General features: G+C 35.9%; 1 protein-coding gene across 7 annotated transcripts in view; it reads right to left on the bottom strand.

Annotated features, from left to right (window-relative positions):
• Positions 1-22,761, bottom strand: part of SCLT1 (sodium channel and clathrin linker 1) — a 223,477-nt gene that overhangs the window by 16,153 nt on the left and 184,563 nt on the right. For 5 of the 7 annotated variants that reach the window (XR_010345381.1, XR_001110683.3, XR_001110682.3 and 2 more), the window contains exons 19-20: positions 11,056-11,134; positions 8,675-8,770 (exon numbers count right to left, since the gene is read on the bottom strand). Coding sequence is in view for 3 of the 7 variants with exons in the window: in XM_064383880.1 (XP_064239950.1) it covers positions 8,675-8,770; positions 11,056-11,134 (175 nt within the window). In the remaining 4 variants the exon portion in view is untranslated. Of the gene's footprint in view, positions 1-4,178; positions 7,619-8,674; positions 8,771-11,055; positions 11,135-22,761 lie in introns of those variants that run through there. The other 2 variants (XM_012472997.2, XM_012472998.3) reach the window with 2 other exon arrangements.

Genomic DNA, 22,761 nt, shown 5'->3' with positions numbered 1-22,761 from the left:
TCATTGTAAATCAAAAATTGTCTGTGGTACAAGAAATACAGCAGTAAATAAAAACAGACATGGTCCCTATCCTATCTTTAGAGCTATCAAACTAGGTAACAGAATTAAGAGCTAAAATGATCTCAGCAGGTTATAATAATGTAATTAAACTTAATAGGGATAAATAACTAGTCCTGTATTTGGGCAGATTTGGCTTAGCAACAAAACCTTTGAAAGAGACTTAAGATTTCAGTTGACAACATGCTCAATATCTGTCTAACAGTGTGATTCAACTTTCCCTCCAAAAAAGCTAATATGATTGAATCACTAACTACAGTGACCCTCAAAGCATGATTTCCTAAGACAGTATGTTTCAGAATCTTCTCGGGATGGGGAAAAGAGAAAGGGTACATAGTTTGAAGCCATATGTATTCTTTGGAGATCTAATAAGTTGTCTGCTTACACAAAGGCAAATATCACTTACCTTCTCCCCACCCACTCAGTCATGGTCTAGAATGTGGAAATTTACACCTTAAATATAATGTTTTGTTTTGGCAATAAGACTGATGTATCTTAAGCATACCTGGTGTAAAAGAGGTCTTCAATAATATTTGACTGAATGAGTGAAGAATATATGCAAATTCAGAGGCCAGAGGCTGGTTGGCACAAGGATTCAAAATCAAGTCTCCTCTGAGAAAATGGAAATGTTTGCTAAGCATAGGATAATTATTTTCAAACGGCTGAAATGCTGCCATGTGGAAGATGGTTTAGACTTACCCTGACAAATTAGATCTAAGGCAGTGAGACACCTTTCGGTTCAAAGTAAGGAAGAGTTTTCTAATGGTCAAAGCTCTTGGAAAGAGGATTGAGCCATCTCATGGGGAATTGAGCTGCCCTCAGTGAATTTCAACAGCTGTGCACACCAAAAGTAATTTGTCACTAAAAATAAAATGTTGTACTTTAAGAATGTATATCTGAAAAGAAATAAACTAGGGCAGAATCAAAGTTATCTCCTATGTCATTCTCAGTTGATTATACTCCAATATACTTTCTAAGTGAAAGAGAAGAATTGGTTTACAGCTCACACGTGGGGGATACCTATGAGAACATGGGGCACATGTGAATGTTTTGTGGTGAATTCTTGAGCTAGAGGGTGCGGGTGTTGTAAAAAATTTCTTTTAAGATGAATTTTTGTCCTATGACTTTTTTTTTTTTTTTTGAGACGGAGTTTCGCTCGTTACCCAGGCTGGAGTGCAATGGCGCGATCTCGGCTCACCGCAACCTCCGCCTCCTGGGTTCAGGCAATTCTCCTGCCTCAGCCTCCTGAGTAGCTGGGATTACAGGCACGCGCCACCATGCCCAGCTAATTTTTTGCATTTGTAGTAGAGACGGGGTTTCACCATGTTGACCAGGATGGTCTCGATCTCTTGACCTCGTGATCCACCCGCCTCGGCCTCCCAAAGTGCTGGGATTACAGGCGTGAGCCACCGCACCCAGCCTTGTCCTATGACTTTTATTATCTAAGCATATTTTTCTTCCTTATATAAATGCTATTAACATTGTCCCCAAAGCCATATATTTTTCTAAAGTTTAAGGGATGGTAAGAGACAGATTTTTATCTGTAACCTGAGGGTACTGCAATCTCTCTGTCTACACATTTATGTGTATATTTTACATAAACTAGACAAATTTAATAATTTCTGATAAAAAATTTTTGTAAAAAATCTCATTACAGATTTATTTTGGAAAAATGATAAAAGACGTTATGGCTAAAGAACAGAATTTACAGCAATATGTTTAAAATGGTTTTTCATTCTTTCTTGATTTGTTTGAGAGTTGGTTTGGCAAGACTGTGTCGCTAAGAAATGTTCAATATTTGCTGACTTAACGAGTGACTGAATTGTTGCTAATGTTCTCCCATATTTGGGGTAGTTATAATTCTCACACCAGAGGAGAAATTAGAAGATTGTTGCCTGCCCTAGTTTGCATATTTATATACAAAGGGAAGAAGAGGTAATCATATCTCCTTTCTTCTTCAGGGAGAAACAATAAAGAAACATGAATAAATAAAATGAACTAGCTGCGCTGTCCTCAATTTCAGATTTATATAATTTCTTCTCTCTCTTTCCTACTCATTTCTCCTGTCTCCTAAAACACAGTTTTCAGAATAAATGATACTGTTTGTATCATTTATAAATGAAGACTGACCTATATGAGAAGTGTTAAAAACTCCACTACATTTTTACATTGGAAATTATTAACAAACTTTTCTGAAAAGATAAAACCCATCAAATTTTGTTCTGTTGCTAAACATAGTTTAAGCCTGTTCCAATTCAACAGAGGTCAGAAAGGCTATTCTTCTCTTGGATATAAGCAGCCTATTCTTCTCTTGGAGAACATTAAGGAGACCCAAGTGAAGACGGGTTATCAGGATGTGAAGAGTGGTTGCCTGTGGCCAAAGTTTGGAGAAAGTATCTATGTTCAGAGATTTTACCTTGAAAAAATGAGTCTGGAAAGTTAGATTTTTGGAAAGAGGATAATGTAATACTTATGTCCACTTGCTGGAGTGTTAGTTTCTGAAGTGCTTTCTTCTACAGTCTCATACTTTTGTCAGACATAACTCTAACATCCCTAAAATTTTTTAAAAATAAATTCTATATTCTATAGATATGAAAGTGAACATAACTCTTACTACATGGAAATTAGTCCGTGAATGACCTGGGAAGGAATTTAAAGAATCAAATGAAAAATTCTTTAAGAAATGAAAAGATACATGCCTCCAATCTGATTACCATTTAACTGCCATATAGGTATGATTTGGTCTCATCATTGTATTTGATACTAGCAACCATGTGCCTTCCTTGAGTATTTTATCATGTTGGAGTCTCTTTGTTATGATCCTCTCATTGCTCCAATCAAGTCTCCTTTAATTACTCATCTTTGTGAGCTCATTCAACAGATAAAGACATTCCTTAAGGTCCTGCCCTTAAAAACTCAGTTTTTGAAAAAGCAGTTATTGAATACCCTCCATGTGCCAGGGGCTATATTGAGTGCTAGGGATAAAATGAATGAGAGTACACGTGGTCCTACTCTTACAGAGCTTCTATGCTGTTGGGGAGAAGATGACACTAAAGAAAATATTTCAAAAAGCATTAATTACAAATTTTGATAAGTGCTATGAAGGAAAACTATGGTACACTATTTAAGAGCAATATAACAAGGGGACCTTATCGAGGCTAGGGAAGGTCTCTGAGGAACTGATATTTGAGTAGAGATCTGAACAATGTATCAATGAAAAAGTACATGGAGATGCCAAGGGCAGTGGCTCACGCCTATCATCCCAGCACTTTGGGAGGCTGAGATGGGCGGATCCACCTGAGGTCAGGAGTTCGAGACTAGCCTTGCCAACACGGTGAAACCGTCTCTACTAAAAATAGGAAAATTAGCAGGGTGTGGCATTGAGCACCTGTAATCCCAGCTACTAGGCAGGAGAATCCCGATCCCCGGAGGTGGAGGTTGCAATGAGCCGAGATCGTGCCTCTCTGCACTCCAGCCTGGGCGATGGAGCGAGACTCTGTCTGGAAATAAAAAAAAGAAGTACATGCAGAGACCCTGTATTGGGAGGGAGGATGATATATTGATGAAGGTCATCAAAGTTAGAGCACAAGAAATGGAAGGAAAGAATAGTGTGGGAGGAGGCTGAAGAGATTGCTATTCACATCAGTAAAGGCGGAAGGGAAGCTCTTTCACTTTCACAGCTTCAATTCTCAGTTCCACGTGAAAGACTCCTATGACTATCTTAACTATTAGCACCAGAACTACATTTCTACACATGAATTGAATATCTACACGTGAATGTTTTATGTCACCTTCAACTCAAATATCTTTTATCTGGACAACTGCAGCAATCTCCTAATTGGTTATCCAGATGCAAACCTCTGCTTTCATCAATAGAAGCCAGGACACACTAAGTTCAAACCGGAGAATAGGTACATGTATCTATGAAGATCAACAGGACTTCAATAGTTCAGGGCAACTCAGTCTTAGCACCTAAGATTTCCATTTGATGAGTATTGCTTTAAGTAACATGTAAAAAACTCCTTCCAAATTCTTAAATATCAAGTTCCATAGATACTGAAAATTGTGTAAGTTAAAAATGAATCACTACAATCATACATTAAAATACATGACAGCATTGGTTTAGAAAGTGCACAATTTATTTACATTTATGAGTTCATAATAAAGTGGATACTTAGGGACTTTAAAAATGAGTTAGGAGTTACAATTAGATGTAAAATTCTCAAATCTTGAAAACTAAAATATTAAGTTCTAGAATTTTCTTAAAAACTCTTTCTTATGAAAGAGAAATTTGCATAGTTCGAAAATTATTATGTCCTTTCAAGGGAAAAAGGAGGAATTAAAAAACAGACATGTTGATGAAGGCAATGAGTTCTTCTCAGCTGGTTTATTCTCCACTGAAGATCAATATAGGATTATATTTTCTTTACTTACAGGATGTGGTCACTGCTCTGTCTTCCCATAACCCTCAAAACAGAACAACAATGCTTATGCAAAATAACACAAGCCTTCACTATACTCTGCAGGCTTTACCATTTCAATACACTTCTAGTCCAACTGCTTTCCCAACTCTAAAGTTCTGTGAGTTAACTATGAATATTTTTAAATATTTTCCAGATTCATCAGGGAGGCTGCTTTTCTTCTCTGCACTGTAATCACACTGAGCTGCAATTAAAATAAACAATCAGTAAGTAGTTACTTTTTCTGTGTAAAATCTTAGACTAATACAAAGTAGAATGCATCACAACCTATAAGTATCGAAAATGATGTTACTGGCAAGGGTTCTGTAAATGATCTTTTTCTTTTTGAGGCAGTCTCCCTCTGTTGCCCAGGCTGGAGTACAGTGGTACAATTATAGCTGACTGCAGCCTTGACTTCCCAGGATCAAGTGATCCTCCTACTGCAGCCTCTTGAGTAGCTAGGACCACAGGTGTGCACTGCTCTGCCTGGTTGATTTTTATCTTTAATTTTTTTCAGAGACAGGGTCTCATTATGCTGCCCACGCCAGCCTTGAACTCCTGGGGTCAAGCAATCCACCCACCTTGGTCTCAAAGTGCTGGGATTATAGGTATAAACCACTGTGCTGGCCAGTGATCATGTTAAAATTAATTTCTATTTTACTCTTGAAACTTTAAAATGTCTATCACATTACAGAAATGCAGGCCAAATAAGATATTCTATAGCTCAGAGTGATATACTTAGAATTGTAAAACACATTCCAGATGGATGTAAAATATCTAGATAAAAGTCAATCAGAAAAGTTTTTAAGACACAAACTAATGTGAGCCAACACAATGCAAGGCTGGTAATAAAGTGATGATAGATAATAATAAGTAAAGTCTAATAGAAAAATAATCTTCAAATGTTAGTAAGAATTGATAGTATATACACACGGTAAAAAAAGATCTAACAGTACAAAATGGTAGAGAGCATAAAGTAAGTCTCGTTCCCACTGCTGTCTTTCATTCCATAGACCCCTCTCCAGATACGACCACTACCTCCAGTTTAAAGTATATTTCTAGAAATATTTTAAATGAGAATACATGTATTTCTTCATTTCTTTTCATTGAAAAATGATAAAAGTATCATAAACACTTTTCATCTTTTTTCTTCTAAATAATCTACCTTAAAAATAGCTCTATATTAGGACTATTATACTATATTCCTCTTAATAGCTGCAAACTGTTCCTCTGTATGAATGCTCCATAATTTAACTAGTCTGCTATTGTTGAGTATTTGTATGGTTTTTTAAAATCTTTTAAAATGAGCGACAATGCTTCAATCAGTATTTTTACATGTTTGCTTTCTGGCAAAAAAAAATGTTTCCAGGTGCAAGTATGGGTCAAAGGTTACATACATTTACAGTTTTTGAAAGATACTGCCAAACTGCGCTCCAGAGACTGTGACAACATGTATTCGTATCAATAATATGTGAAAGTGCCAGCACACTGCATTACCAAACTTTATGATCTGATAGGTGAAAAATGATGTGATTACAATTTAAATTTGCATTTGTCTTATAGGTGAGGATGAACATCTTTTTAAATGTTCAAAAGCCATCTGTCCTGCCTTCTGGCTGGAACTGCCATCTTCCAGTAACACGCCAAAATGACGAACACAAAGGGAAAGAGGAGAGGCACTCGATTTATGTTCTCTAGGCCTTTTAGAAAACATGGAGCTGTTCCTTTGGCCACGTTTATGCGAATCTATAAGAAAGGTGGTATTGTAGACTTCAAGGGAATAGGTACTGTTCAAAAAGGAATGCCCCACAAATGTTCTCGTGGCAAAGCTGGAAGAGCCTACAATGTTGCCCAGCATGCTGCTGGCATTGTTGTAAACAAACAAGTTAAGGGCAAGATTCTTGCTAAGTGAATTAATGTGCGCATTGAGCACATCAAGCACTCTAAGAGCCGAGACAGCTTCCTGAAACGCGTGAAGGAAAATGATCAGAAAAAGAAAGAAGCCAAAGAGAAAGGTACCTGGGTTCAACTGAAGCGCCAGCCTGCTCCACCCAGAGAAGTGCACCGTGTGAGAACCAATGGGAAGGAGCCTGGGCTGCGGGAACCTATTCCCTTGAATTCATAATAGGTGTTAAAAAAAAAAAAAAAAGACCTCTGGACTGCTGGAAAAAAAGAGCCATCTGTCCTTCTTTCTCCATAAACTTCCTTTATATACTTGTCTACTAAACTGTAGCATTTTTTAAACTTAGGCATCCTTTATATGTGTTTAGGGCATTAGCCTTTCGTCATATATGGTACAAATATTTTTCTCAGTTTGTCACTGACTTTATGACCTTTTCCGATACAGAAATTTGAAACTGTGATCATATTTATTAATTTTTTTCATAGCTTCCAGGTTTTGTGTTCTTGCATTGAAAGTGCTTCACCACACTGATTTAAAAAACTCCTATGTTAAAAGAACACATGGCATTCAACCATTTAGAGTGATACACTTAGAGTGGATAAATAACATATAGACAAAGTTAATCAGAAAAGGACATTTACAGCAAAGTGAATCAGCAAGATTCAGGGATTGTACTGAACCAGTAACACGATGCTGCACTGCCCTATGGTAAGTGTGATGTGTCAGAGATGATAATAATGTTTAAATTTTCTTCATTTTGCTAATGTCATACATATAGTAGGATATTATTTCTAATAGCACTTTTTAGTTTTTATAAAAAAATGAGAAGATTCAGAGAGGGCAAAGATAAAAATTTAAAAAAAATGAAATACATGTCTTATAAACAAAGTTGACCACTTGGACCCATTTAAAACAGAAAAAAATATTATCTACAGAGAAGAAATTCATTTTTGGGTAAGGAGAAAGTGCTGAATGATTACCTTCCATCCTCAAATAAGAACAGAATGGAAATAGAAACGCTTAGGGAAAGATTTGTTACAGAAAAATTTGTGAAGTGGTTACTGACAAAGAATTTTAAAAAGGTTCCTCAAAATAATGGTGGAATCTGGGAGTCACGGTGGCTCCGGCCTTTGTCCTGGAGCTTGAGGAGGCGAGCCTACGCGTTCAAGGCCAGCCTGGGATAAAAACTTCTCATCCACTAAAACAAAACAAAACAAAACACAACAAAACAAAAAACAAGTAATGGTGGAATCTTTGCCACTGGAGAGTTTAAACAACAGATGAAACATCAATATTAGACTGTGTAGGTTTAAAGTATTTCACTGATATTCTGCATTTTCTACTCTATTTCCCACTGGATAACTTTTATATTGTACTTTAGATTTTTTTAATGCATATGAAAATATGCATTAAGTAAATTAACCTGTAAGTCAAGGAATTTTTTTCCACTTAAAAGTAAAATAAAAACAAAGGCAGTGTAGTTTGAAATACTGCATTCAAAGCAATATTATCTACTTTCAGATCTGTTAGTGAATATCTGCCTAGTTTTAGGCAGAATATAATTCTAGAGCAGTGCTGTGTAACAGAACTTTTCGTTATGACAGAAATGTTCCATATCCACACTGTCTAATACGATAGCCTTAGCTACATACGGCTACTGAGCACTTGAAATCTGACTAGTATGACTGAGGATCTCAACTTTAAATTACATTTAAATTAATTTAAATGTAAATAGTGGCCTGTGGCTAGAGGCTACCATAGTTAGACAGTATATTTCTTTTCTTTCTTTTTATTTATTTTTTGTTGAGACAGGGTTGCACTCTGTCCGCCAGGCTGGAGTGCAGTGGCACAAACATGGCTCACTGCAGCTTCAACTTCTTGGGCCCAAGTCATTCTCCTGCCTCAGCCTTCCGAGTAGTTGGAACCACAGGTGTGTGCCACCATAGTTGACTGATTTTTTAATTATTGTAGAGACAAGGTATTGCCATGTTTCCCAGGCTATTCTGAAACTCCTGGCCTCAAGTCATCCTCCTCCTGCCTAGGCCTCCCAAATTGCTGGCAGTACAGCTGCGAGCCACCATGCATCACTTATTTTTGTTTCCAATGTTTACCTTTTCAACCTCATATATTAAAGGGATTAATTTTAAAATATGTTAATCAAGTAAAAATAAACTATTAGTTCTCTGGGAACTTCTAAAAAACTTTTCTTATCTTTGAACTGTTTATTTTCCAGGGATAAGAGGATGCTCCCTACCTGCTGGGAAGCTGAAGCGGCTCTCTCTTCTGCCTGAGTTAGACGCCTTTGAAGTCTGTTGGCTTTTTCTTGATGCTCTAGAATTAGCTTTTCATTCTATTAAGGGGAAATAGAAAACAAGTTAGAAATCCATATGTGACATGGAGAATGTTTTATGGAATAATCAATGAAAAATCTGAATATCATTTTACCACTTATAAAATACAAAGTCTATTATCTTCAAATTTATATTTTTCAAGTTATGAGCTTTAAAATACAAACTTGGTTTTACATTCTTATAAATTGTTTTCTTTCACCCACATGCCAACAAAGAAAGTGAGTTAACAAATCTCAAAGCAAAATGACTAAGAAGAATAAGACTTTCAATTTGTGAAAATCACTGCTTCAGAATCACCTGGACTGTGAAAACACAGACTGCTGGGCCTTACAACCAGAGCTTTAGCAGGCTTGCAATGAACTGCTTCTGTATAGTTCCCCAAGACATCTGCATACTCCAGAGTCTATTAGGGTCAACAGAGTTATTAGGCACTGTTATGGGTTGAATTTTGTCCTAACCCCCAGTACCTGTGAATGTGACCTTATTTAGAAATAGAGTCCTTGCAGATGATCAAGTTGAGGTGAGATCATTAGGGTGGGCCATAATCCATATGACTGGTGTCTTCATAAAAGGGCAAATTTGGACACAGAGACACACATGTACAAAGGAAAGACAATTTGAAGACACAGAGAGGACACAATCTACAAGACAAGGAATGTTTGAGGCTACCAGAAGCTAGGAGGAAGGCAGGGAACAGTTTCTCCCTCACAGCTCTCAGAAGGAACCAACAATGTCAACACTTCCATTTTGGATTTCTAGTCTCTGGAACTAAAAGACAATTATTTTCTGTTGTTTAAGCTACCCAGTTTCTAACACTTTGTTATGGCAAGAACTATACAGGCATCATTAATACAAAGCCATCACAATATACTGTCATGCAGACAAGTCCAAATAATCTATCAATTAAAAAATGGATTAGCTCTCTCCATACTTACTAGTCTGATTACAGTATATCTGAAAAAATATTTTTGTACAACTAGAATTGTTAAATAGTTTTTCTGGCACTTATCTGAATGAGAAAATAATACAAGCCTTATCAGGAAGAGTTAGAAAAACACATTTCTTATGAAGAACCAGAAACTTATAGTTCCCATGTCCTAATATACAAGTGATAAGAATGAATGTTATGGGTATTAAAGTAATATAAAACATTGAAATAACAGCATCCTGCTAAAATGAGCTTATTATATTTCTTATTATGCTCAAAAGCAAAATTAAATTTTATGAAGAGAACTATATTGGCTGGTCCAATTTACCAAGATGTTTACATCTGTAGCCTTTAAATTTTAAGAAACACATCATATACTGGAGAAAACTTGGGGGAAGAAATTCTATCATCTGTAATAATAATTTTCGTATTTACAATCAGACTTCACATAATGCAACTTCTTCTATACTGCCACCATAATGGTTGAGGAACAGTTCAGACTGGATAAATCCTACTAGATGCAATTGTTCCTTTTCTATTGATCATTTTGGTTGCTTTTGATCTTTCTATATTATTAACATTGCTGTATTGAATATCTTCTAATTTTTTTCATATTTTAAATTAGAAATTACTTCATTAGAACAGATATCTGGAAGTGGGAGCTACATGAAAGAGTACTTTAATGGCTATTCCTTTATTGTTTTCTAAGTGGCTCATATGAATTTACAATGCCATGAAGCTTAGGAGTAATGATTTCACTATAGCTCCTATAGTAGACCACAAAGATAGAGTACACCATATACTCAAGGAAATTCCAACAAACATCTGAAGTTATAATATCAAATGAAGAACTAGAGATCTAAAAAGCCCCAATCATAATCCAAAAATTGTTTACTTTTTTAACGCCTTAAGGAAAAAAAACATGATGAACTCTTGCTATCTTTAGTTTTAAGGCATCAATCTAAATATATTTTAACATATTCTAGGAGGCAAAGTATTTTTTATGTGATGTGTCTTTTGTGATGGATTAAAACAAAATAAGATGAATGGGTTAAAAAATAATTTTGGAGATGCATAAGAATAAAGGGGATCCTAATACACTCTCTGAAATACTGCACAAGGTCTATTGGTAAGGCAGAAATAAGAGCTCTACTTTTTATTATCTACACATGATGAATCACTGATGTTCAAGGCTTTTATTCACATTATGTTGTGTGTGGGCTTTTAGGGTTATGGATGATTTCTGTATTGTTATTTCCAAGTAGAGAAATAATTTGGATTTGGCTCAGGTAAAATTCTATAACATGTGTATCAAGCTGCAGCAGAAAGCACTTCCCAGGAGAGTTATTATCTTACCTCAACTACCTTTTCATTTGCTATTTCCAGCTGAGAAAGCAGCTCTTGGGTATGAAGTTTCTGTCGACTCAGCTCACTCCTATTAATCAAAAGAGAGCACCAAAAATCCATTAATATAATTGTTCAAAATAAGAATCTTTATTAGCAAGATACATGTTCATGATATGAACAAAAATACCATCTTGATGTGCAAAATAAAGTCACTTACTAATAGACCATATCTCACAGGACTCATTTATTTCTTTTTAATACAATACACATAATTCTAGAGGTTAGTTGCACAACAATGTGTATATATATTTAACACTACTGAATTATACACTTAAAAATACTTAAGATGGTAAACTTTATGTGTATTTTATCATAATTTAAAAAGTTTTATCACAATTAAAAGGTAAATTTTGTTATATATATTTTGCCAAACTAAAAAAAGCAAAATAAAAACACGTATTTTAAAAGCACAAAAGTATCTTCAATATTATCTTGAGATACTATTAGACATTAAAATAAAAGCATACTCATATTAAAAAGATACAAAATTTGTTATTACAAAATCTCCCTAAGCTATTGTGCTACTTAGCTATACTATGCATCTTTGTTTTTGTTTTTTGAGATCGAGTCTCACTCTGTAGCGCAAGCTGAAGTCCAGTGGCACAATCTCGGCTCACTGCAATCTCTGCCTCCTGGGCTCAAGCAATTCTTGTGCCTCAGCCTCCCGAGTAGCTGGGACTACAGGTGTGCGCCACCATGCCTGGCTAATTTTTTGTATTTTAGTAGAGATGAGGTTTCATCATGTTGCCCAGGTTGGTCTTGAACTCCTGAGCTCAAGCGATCTGCCTGCCTCAATCTCCCAAAGTTCTGGGATTTCAGGTGTGAGCCACCACATCCAGCCTTAGTATGCATTTTTAAGATTCATGCATAGTGCTTTTTAGGGGAGCTTAACTCTTACAAATTTAAGAAATTTAAGGAAACGTTAATTACTCCAGTATCACTTCAGCGCGGTATAGTTAAAATTCTTATTTATGTTTTGGTTGTATATGTACTGCATTTTACTCATTCATATCCTTTATGCTTCATTAGCTGAAATTATCTTATACACAGAACTGTCTTCTTGTATTATATTGCTTTTAGCCACAAGTCACTTCAAGAGTTTCAGGTTAAGGGTACGTACAATGTAGCCTTAAAATAACTTAATCAGAAAAAAGATCAGATAAATTTCTGAGTATTACATATAATGAATTAATGACATTCAAAGCTTTTATTCACATTACACTGTGTGTGAACTTTTAGGGTTACGGATGGTTATGGATGATTTCTGTATCATTATTTCCAAGTAGAGAATTAATTTGGATTTAGCTTAGGTGAAATTCTTGATTCAGTATTGGCTTTATTCTTTGACCTTACTTGTGCTTCTTAAATCAATCAACATATTAGCACTTCCAAAATAACTTCAGTTTTGATTTTTTTCAAATAAGCCAGGCAAGCAACCTAAACATTTGGTAAGCCTCTCAAGTGTCCTATATTTGAGTGAATAGTTGTTAAAAATAGCAAGTATTCGTTATAAATATATACAACAAAAAGCAATGTCATCCACTATTCAATTATGCAAACAGTTACTGAACATTCGTTATGGGCCAGGTGCAAGGTATGTGGTGGCAAATGTAGAACTGACAGAATACAAGGGAGATCAGTTACTCTAACTCAGTGATTTCATAAATACAGGTTCACTGACTATGAGGAGTTTGAGTATCTATGATTAATTCCATGACAGACAAACACAAATGTTTTGTTTCAGCTTTGAGTGATAATGATAAAATAGAATAAATTCTTATGCTTTCTTTAAAGTATCTTGTGCAGCTTAAACTTACTGCCCACCAGCCCCGCAACATAAGAAAAACCCAACTAAACAATGATAAACAAAATGACTAATGGCCAGTCTTCTAGGTCAAATGCAACTAAAGGTAAACGTTATGCATATTAGTGGCGACGAGATTAAGATGAAACAATGATCACATTTATAAAGTTAGACAACATTCAGTTTACACGAAACCTTTTCAGGAAAACACCTACTTGTATAATTTCATGCCTAAACTAGTCACTTACTTACGCAAGACAATTAATCTGAATGATGAATAGTAATGATTTTCCAGAACATTTAAGATCACAAAGACACAAATCATTAAATGAAAGTATACTTTAAGTTACCCTTAATCTATGTAAATATTGATCTCTTTATATATCAAGCTCTGGCTCCTCCATTGGATGGTGAGCAACTTTGTTATTCATCTTTGTACTTAAAAAAATCTGGCAAATAATAGTGAAAATGACGATGATGGTGATAATAACAGCAAACACTTCCATAGTAGTATTTGTTTACAATGTGTCAGGCACTATTCTAGATATTTTCATAAATTAACTTAATATTTCGTTTGCATGACTAACATATGAAATCCCCATTTTTACATATGAGAAAATTAAAAGACAGAAACTAAAAATGTAAGTAACTTGCCTAGGGTCACATAGCTTGTCAAGCTTTTTGTTCTTTTTTTGTAGGTTTTTTGAGATAGGGTCTCACTCTGTCACCCAGGCCAGAGTGCAGTGGCACAATCACGGCTCACCGCAGCCTCCACTTACCAGGCTCAGGTGATCCTCCTGCCTCAGCCTTCTGAGCAGCTGAGCCTATAGATGCATGCCACCATGTCCAGTTAGTTTTTTTTTATTTTTTGTAGAGACAGGGTTTTGCCATATTGCCCAGGTTGATCTAGAACTCCTGGGCTCAAGCAATCCTTCCACCTTGGTCTCCCAAAGTGTTGGGATTACAGATCTGAGCCCACTGCATCTGGCTGCTTATCAGTTGTAAAGTCAAGATTAAAAAAACTTGGTACTTTGATTCCAAAATCTGTGGTCTTAACCACTGCCCTATACTGCAACATAGCAGGGAAATGCTGAAAGTTTGCTGAATAACACACACACACACACACACACACACACACACACAGAGTATGTGTATGTATATGGGTATTAGGCCTTCTAGGAATATGAAAATTTATATACTTAATTGGAAACCTAACAATTTTTACTTCTGACTTCTTCCCTGAAAGTCCAGTCTTGTATTCAAACTTAACAAGCCTAATACCAAACTTTTCGCATTGTCTCACAAATCTACTTCTCATCCTGCCGCTCAATTTTTATATTGACATCTCTGCCCTAGGTGTCTAGGTTAAAAAGCCTAAAGTCAACTCCTGTTTCTCACTTTGTCTTTTTTTTTTTGAGACAATCTTGCTCTGTCTCCCAGGCTGGAGTGCAGTGGTGTGATCTTGGCTCACTGCAACCTCTGCCTCCTGGGTTCAAGTGATTCTCCTGCCCCAGCCTCCCAAGTAGCTGGAATTACAAGCACCTGCCACCTTGCCTGGCTGATTTTTGTATTTTTAGTAGAGATGAGGTTTTACCATGTTGGCCAGGCTGGTCTCGAACTCCTGACCTCAGGTGACCCAACCACCTCGGCCTCCCAAAGTGCTGGGATTACAGATGTGAATTGACTGCACCTGACTTAAATGCAACATCTCATTTACCCCAAAAGAGACTCTGTCTTGATATGTCTCTTCCATCTATATTTCATTCCTATTCAGTGTTACCATCCCAACTAAAGTTCTTAGAACTTAATTCTTAGATTTATTGTAATAACGAACTGCTTGGGCTTCTCAATATTAAGTGAAACAATATATGTAAAGTACTCTAGCATGGGGCATATGAATGCACTCAACTAATATAGTGGGTTTTCCTCTCTGAACCACGTATCTCTAGCATATTTCTCTTTCTAAAACACCACTTTAATAATTTGCTTCCTTGAGCAATAATCTTCAATGGCTATCAGCTACTGGACAAAAGAGTCCAAATTCCTGACAATGTCATATAAGAACCTCCAAAATGTTGTGTAATTTATCTTTCCAACCTTATTTCCAGTAAGACCTTTCCACACTTCAGTGGGGCTCTCACTGTTTTGAAAACAAACTGCATATGTATTACCTTCAGGATCAGGTTTATATCATTTTTTAGATCACCTTTTTCAGATTTCCCATTAAAATCCTGCCCATTCTTTAAGACTGCACCCTTGTCCCATTTTTTTACAGGTCTCCTTTCCATTTATTTTAATGTAGACAGTTCTCTTTACACATCAAACCTTCATGATATTAAGTACTTATTTTATGTATAAGACATTTATCAATCCTGTATTATAATGCTAGTGTTTTTACATGTATGTGTGTGTACATATATGTATACATACATATATGTACACACACATACATACACACACTGTCCTAAATAGAATATAAATGTTTTTGTTTTGAGATAGGATCTCACTCTATTGCCCAGGCTGGAATGCAGTGGTATGATCATGGGTCACTGCAGCCTTGATGTTCTGGGCTCAAGTGATCCTCCCACCTCAGCCTCCCAAGCAGCTGGGACTACAGACATGCACCACCATGCCTTGATAATCTTGTATTTTCTAGAGCTGAGGTCTCATTATGTTGTCCAGGTTGGTTTCAAGCTCCTGGGCTCAGATAAACCTCCTGCCTCAGCTTCCCAAAATGCTAGGAAGTATTACACTGTATACTGAGGCTACACTAAATTTATAAAAACATATTTTTTCTTCAACACCAAATTAAGCTTAGCCTACTGTAACTTTTTACTTTATACAATTTTTAATTTGCTAACTTTTGACTCTTTTGTATAACACTTAAAACAAATGTACAGCTGTACAAAAATATTTTTTCTCTATATCTTTTGTTAAAAACAAAGACACAGACACACACATTAGCCTAGGCCTACACAGGGTCAGGATGATCAATATCACTGTCTTCCACTTGTGTTCATCTTGTCCCACTGGAAGGTCTTCAGAAGTAATAACACACAAAACGCTGTCATCTCCTTTGATCCTATGATAGCAATGCCTCCCTCTGGAACATATCTCTTGATGGACTTGCCTACGGCTGTTTTACAGTTAACTTAAAAAAAAGCCTATGTAGGAGTATGCTCTAAGATAACAATAAAAAGTATAGTATAGTAAACACATAAACCAGTAACATAGCTGTTGACCGTCAAGTATTATGTACTATACATAACTGCATGTGCTATACTTTTATAAGACTGGCCGTGCAGTCATTTAGCATTACCACCAACACCTGAGTAATGCACTGCACTAAGACATTATGACAGCTATGACATCACTATGCAGCAGGAATTTTTCATCTCCTTTATAATCTTATGAGGCCCCTCTTACATATGTGGTCCACCATTGACAAGAATGTTATATAGCATATTATCATATTTGCTGATTTAGGGCTAAAGTTCTAATTTTCTAAAATTAGAAAAATTATAGAAAACATAGCAGTTAGAAAATTTTAATCCTTATTTGCTCAAGATTTACTGAGAAATTTATCAGAAAAACCATATTTTAGATAAAGATTATTGGTATTTATTTAGACTTACTTACATTCTCCTTTCTCGAAATAAATTGAAGTGGCTAAGAAAAGCTTATTTTTCATTCAAGCATTTCTTTCAACCTTAGAGTTGTCTTCCAAATGAAATTTTAGATGGTATTAAAGGGTGAAGAGAAAAGTGATTTCATCAACTCTACCCCTTAAGACTTTCCTAGAGCCTTCCTGTCAGTACTTTGTAACTTCTTATTTCTCTGTCAGGATATTTCATTGCAGGGATAAAGGAAAGACTCAGGAGGATGATCCGACTCTGTGTTATCTTCAAGAAATTTTCCCTTCATTAGAGAAAACTGAGAGTTCCCTGCTTCATGAGTGATTTAGGATAAACATTACATAAGACTTTCCAGAAAGTTTCACAGTGGTATTACAGTTGAAACACATGCCAAGTAAGACTATATAATCTCTTCTCTGGAAATCTTTAAAAACAGAAACATTCTTACCCATCAGAGATGATTTAAAATCTGTAGCCTGCCAGAAGACACAGAGATAGCGGACATTTCATTTTGGTATGACATTTTAGAGTATTTTGTACCAAACAATTGAAATAAAACTGTACCCAATTGCTCTATAATTTCTGGCTTATTATAAGATATGATATAAGGTTTAAGGTGTAATTACTATCTTCCACTAATTTTAAAGTACATACAGAAGAATGAGGAATCCCTTATCGTATCACTGGGCAGTGCTTGGTTCTTTAGTGTCTCATACGTTTTTAGTTCACTTATATAATTCATGTCTATGTGACAGAAAATCCTACTCGTGCTTAAAAAATATAATTTAGAAATATACTTGCAAAATGTAATTTCTGTGTAAAAGTTTACTAAATAATTTACATATGTAGCAATTTATGTTGTATCTATTAAAAAAATTAAATGCTTAAGTAAACAAAACACTGTAATCAACACTGATATGCCATCAAATTAGACCATTGTAGGAAGATCTTGTGTGTCTGTTTCCTGTTCTAGAGTGAGGGTCCATAGATTTCATCAGATTTTCTAAGAGGTCTGAGGCCTAAGGAAAGATAATTTTGCCTGGGCTTTTTGCCTGGAATATACATAAGCTTTAATTTTTTTTTTAATGGGTACACTGTAATATTTCAATGTTCAATATCTTTCTTATATAAACCATACCCATAATGTATCTACTACAATTATTTCTACTTTTGGTTTCATTAATGTGGCACAAGAATTTAAAAGGCACTTGGCAAACAATCCAAGTACAACATTTTTCTAGATTTTTACAGTATTCCTTCTATTCTTTTAGAGATGGCTTGCCCATACCTAATTCAATAGCAAATCCTCCAAAATATTCAACTTTGTTTTAAAAGAGTAACATTGTCTTTCTGTAGCAAAATATCACCAGTTTATTTAATGTTAAATTATATATTTCCAAAACAAGTACAACTGGCATAACCCAGTGTGGAAACAAACATACTGACACTTGTTGAATGAGAGTTGATTAGGTAGGGGGCACATAGAATGCCCTGGGCATTGGTCAGGATGCTTTGTACGGTCATTTATTTCACTGAATGTCATTATATGGTTAAGTGGATATCAACCAAGAAGGTTTCTACCAGATCTTAATTTCGCTACTGTACCTTATCTTTACTTCAAGCCTTCAAAGTAGTTCTTAGTTTCATTTCATAAGTGAATGAACTTAGACTCAGAGAGGTTTATTTAATATTTTAAGGTCATATAGTGATCAAATAGAAATATGTGCTATAACAGTTTTTTTCTTTCAAATAATTTCAACTTTTATTTTAAATTCGGGGGTATATGTGCAGGTTTGTTACATGGATATACTGTGTGACACTGAGGTTTGGGGCATGAATAATATCATCACTTAGGTAGTGAGCCTGGTACCCAAAAGTTAGTCTTTCAGCTTTTGCCTCTCTTCTCCTGAGCGCCCCGTTTATTGTTTCCATCTTTATGCCCATGTGTACCAGTGTTTTAATCAAAATGTTTTCTCAACTAAACAATATTTTTTCCCACTTAAGTCCAATCAATTACAAGAGATGTTAGTAAAGCAAATCTGTAATATCACATAATATTAAGATCTAAAAGGCAAAATAAACATTTTTTGAACAAAAAATAAATACATAATCCTAGTATGTGGCAAAATGGTTAGCAAATGCAAAGCTTGTAATCTCAACTTTTTGAATGGCTTCAAAAGTCCTGAACGCTAAAAAAGAAAATTCATTCCAAGGTTTCAAACCTTTTCTCATTCAGTCAACTAAAAATACCACGGGTTAAGGCAGGTGGTCAGCTTTAGATACACTGGAGAGCTTTGTATCACAATCTTAGGTTCTTTCTTTCCCTATTTACACTTTCCCCCTAAGTGATCTTCTCTAGTCCATGACTGTAAACATAGCATCACAAATTTCTATCTTTAGCTTGACCTCTCTGAACTCTTCACTTGTGTATTCAATGACCTACTTGACACATCTACTAGAAAAAAACTAATAAGCATCTCAAATGTAACCTGTCCAAAATGGAAACTACTTCTTATCTACCTCTTCCCAAGTTCCCTCCTTCCTAGTAAATAACCATCGCCCTCTTACCTAGCTGCTCAAGTCAAAAGGTTAGGCATCACCTTTGATTCCTCCTTTTTCCCTCATGCTCTATATTCAATTTATCAGTAAGTCCTGTTCTACCTCCCAAATGTATTTCAAAACTGTCCACTTCTCTCCATCTTGACTGAAGATACCCTATTCTAAGCCACTATCATCTATTGCCAAAACTAGTGTAATACTCTAATACCTGGTTTCTCTGATTCCGTAAGTTAAAAGACCACTTATAACTACTGTGTGGAAAATAGACTAGAGAGTTCCCTAGACTAGAGGGAACTCTCTAGTCTATTTTCCACACAGTAGTTATAAGTGGTCTTTTAAAGTCTAAGGATGTCGGGCCGGGTGTGGTGGCTCACGCCTGTAATCCAAGCACTTTGGAGGCCAAGGCGGGGGGATCACCTGAGGTCGGGAGTTCAAGACCAGCCTGACCAACATGGTGAAACCTTGTTGTTTTTTTTTTAAAAAAGCTCTAAGGATGTTTAAAATCCTCCTAAGATTTCTCACTGCTTCACTTTAGATTTTTTTTTACCTTAAAATAGTACTACTTAAACATTCTACTTAAAATACATAAAAATATCTCATTTAAAATAGCCCACTCTATCTGATGATCCCTGCAGAGGTAGCTCTTCAACATTACAGTGTTCTTTCTCCTCACTCACTATACTCATGTGAGCTTACTCCTTCCTAACACTGGACCTTTGTACTTGCTATTCTTCCATCTGCCTGGAATATTTTCCTTTTTGGTATAATTTGTTCTCATTTTTCAGGCCTCAGTTTAAATGTCACCTTTGTAGACTATTTTCTTCTAAACTAGTCTAGCTCTTCTAGCTCCTACCTCCATTCTAGTAACTGTGTATCACGTGACTCCATTTACTTTCTTCATATCACTTAAAACATCTAAAATTACTTGTTGGTTCTGACTGTTATATTGTTGGTTCTTCTCTTATAGCCTCTCCCCACTAGAATGAAAGCTCCTAATGAAAAGCTACATTCACAAGGCTTAGAATGTAACTGGCAATCAAAAGGTGGTTTTTTTTTTTTTTTTTAGTCTATGCTTAGAATGCAACTGTCAATCAACAGGTGGGTTTTTTTTTCAGTCCATGTTTTAGTTAATTCCACAGACTCAACTGACTAGTCCATCTAATAATAACATTTCTAATAGCTTACATTCTGCTTTTTCAAAGTTTTTGCTAACTACTTGCTCTCATATCAGAACTAATGAGATAATTCAGTGATTATATTTTCAAAGTAGCCATCAAATGGTATAATAAATTTGGGAGATAGGAAAATAATAGGAAAACCAATGTGTTTTAAAGCTTTATTTATAAAGAACCTTCACAGGAAGCTTATTTTAAAGTTACCTGAAGAATGAACTGAAAGTTACAAAGTAATGGCTGAAATTTCCTCACAACATCTAATATTAAATACTCATCTTAGAAGGAGTTTGGGGGAATTATGATGTTCATTCATTTAATAAATACTGCAATGAGTACTGGTTACATGCTATATACTACTGTGCTAGGTGCTACAGAGACAAAGAGAAAACAAGATCTAGTCACTGCCATAGTGAAACTTATGAACTACCAGAAATATTGGAAAGCTACTAGGCTTAAAATAGGTAGCAAATGCTATAAAAACTTCATGGTGCTATAAGAAGACATATGGAAGAATTGGGGGTTAGAGCTGTTTCTTCAGAGGAAGTAGACTTTTAAGCTGATATATGAAAGATAAATAGCGGTTAGATGGAAAAAGGCAGAGGACGGAAAAGAAGAGTGCCACAGTCAAATCCATGTGTGAAGGCCAGGGGAAAAAAAGGATAATAAAGTTAGGAAACAAAAGAAGTTCAGCATGAATGGGATATGGAGTGCTACTAGGAGGTGGGGGTGGGAGAGGAACAAGCTGGAAATGCAAGGAAATACAGATCACAAAGAACTTATAGGTCATAACAGGAAACTGCCATTGAAGTATTTTAAGAAGAGAAATGACATGGTTCAATCTGAACATCAATCTTGCTGACTGTAGCAGGAAAAATAGGAAATAAATCCATAGTCAAATTAGAGTGTTATTGTAGTAATCCAGGTGAGCAATGTTGATAGCCTGAACGATAGCAACTGGAAAGAAATGGACAGACTGAAGAGATATCTAGGAGACAGAATTAGTAACACTCGGGCTTGGGGTATGAGGACGAGTTCAGGATGATACTCAGAGTTTTCTTGAGCAACTGGGTAGATGATACTACCATTCACAGAAATGGGAAATATAGAATGAAATAAAAACTTCAGCTAGGAGTGAAATAATGGGTTCAGTTTAGACTATACCGAGTTTGAGGTACATATGAAAATATTCAGTAGAAAGTGGGAAATACAGATTGTTTCAAAAAGGTCTGCATTTGAAGATGTTTTGTAATAATAATTGGCCCATTTCTGTTTGTCTCTATCATGGAAAAGAATAACCTGACATACATGAGGCCAACAAACATATGAAAAAATGCTCACCATCACTGGTCATGAGAGAAATGCAAATCAAAACTACATTGAGATACCATCTCACGCCAGTTAGAACGGCGATCATTAAAAAATCTGGAGACAACAGATGCTGGAGAGGATGTGGAGAAACAGGAACACTTTTACACTGTTGGTAGGAGTGTAAATTAGTTCAACCATTGTGGAAGACAGTGTGGAGATTCCTCAAGGACCTAGAAATAGAAATTCCATTTGACCCAGCAATCCCATTACTGGGTATATATCCAAAGGATTATAAATCGTTCTACTATAAGGACACATGCACACGAATATTCACTGCAGCACTGTTTACAATAGAAAAGACCTGGAACCAACCCAAATGCCCATCGCTGATGGACTGAACAGGGAAAATGTGGCACATATACACTATGGAATATTATGCAGCCATCAAAAACGATGAGTTCGCATCCTTTGTAGGGACATGGATGAACCTGGAAACCATCATTCTCAGCAAACTGACACAAGAACGCAAAATCAAACACCGCATGTTCTCATTCATAGGCGGGTGTTGAACAATGAGAACACATGGACACAGGGAGGGGAGCACTACACACTGGGGTCTGTTGGGGGGAAAAGGGGAGGGACAGTGCGGGGGTGGGGAGTTGGGGAGGGATAGCATGGGGAGAAATGCCACATATAGGTGAAGGCGAGGAAGGCAGCAAATCACACTGCCACGCATGCACCTATGCAACAATCTTGCATGTTCTTCACATGTACCCCAAAACCTAAAATGCAATTAAAAAAAAAAAAGAATAACCTAACCCATACTGAAAGAGAGAGTTTCCACACTAATTGTATTTTAATTCTTACTATGACTGGCACATACATTAGCTGAAATGGTATAGTTCTGAGGGTAAGAGCAAGGGTTTCCCTGCAATGTATCCATCTCTTTGAAAACATCACACATAAATAAAACAAACATGAGAAATATGAAATAAAACAAAGTTACTTAATTATGGGATAAGAAATTTAAATTTAGGCCAATATCTTAGACATTTTAATTAATTACCATAATTGCTTGCACCATTCTGTTATGATTGAGGCACAGTTTAAGGTAAGGATAAGCCATGTAGATTTTGGCTGATACAGCACAAAGGAAAAGTCCCTCAACGCGTGA

The sequence above is a fragment of the Aotus nancymaae genome, unplaced genomic scaffold (genome assembly GCF_030222135.1).
Source record: "Aotus nancymaae isolate 86718 unplaced genomic scaffold, 86718_ANA_hifiasm-v0.15.2.pri h1tg000033l, whole genome shotgun sequence".
Taxonomy (NCBI): domain Eukaryota; kingdom Metazoa; phylum Chordata; class Mammalia; order Primates; family Aotidae; genus Aotus; species Aotus nancymaae.
Note: the sequence above shows the minus strand (reverse complement) of the source record. Positions and strands in the feature narration are given on the sequence as shown.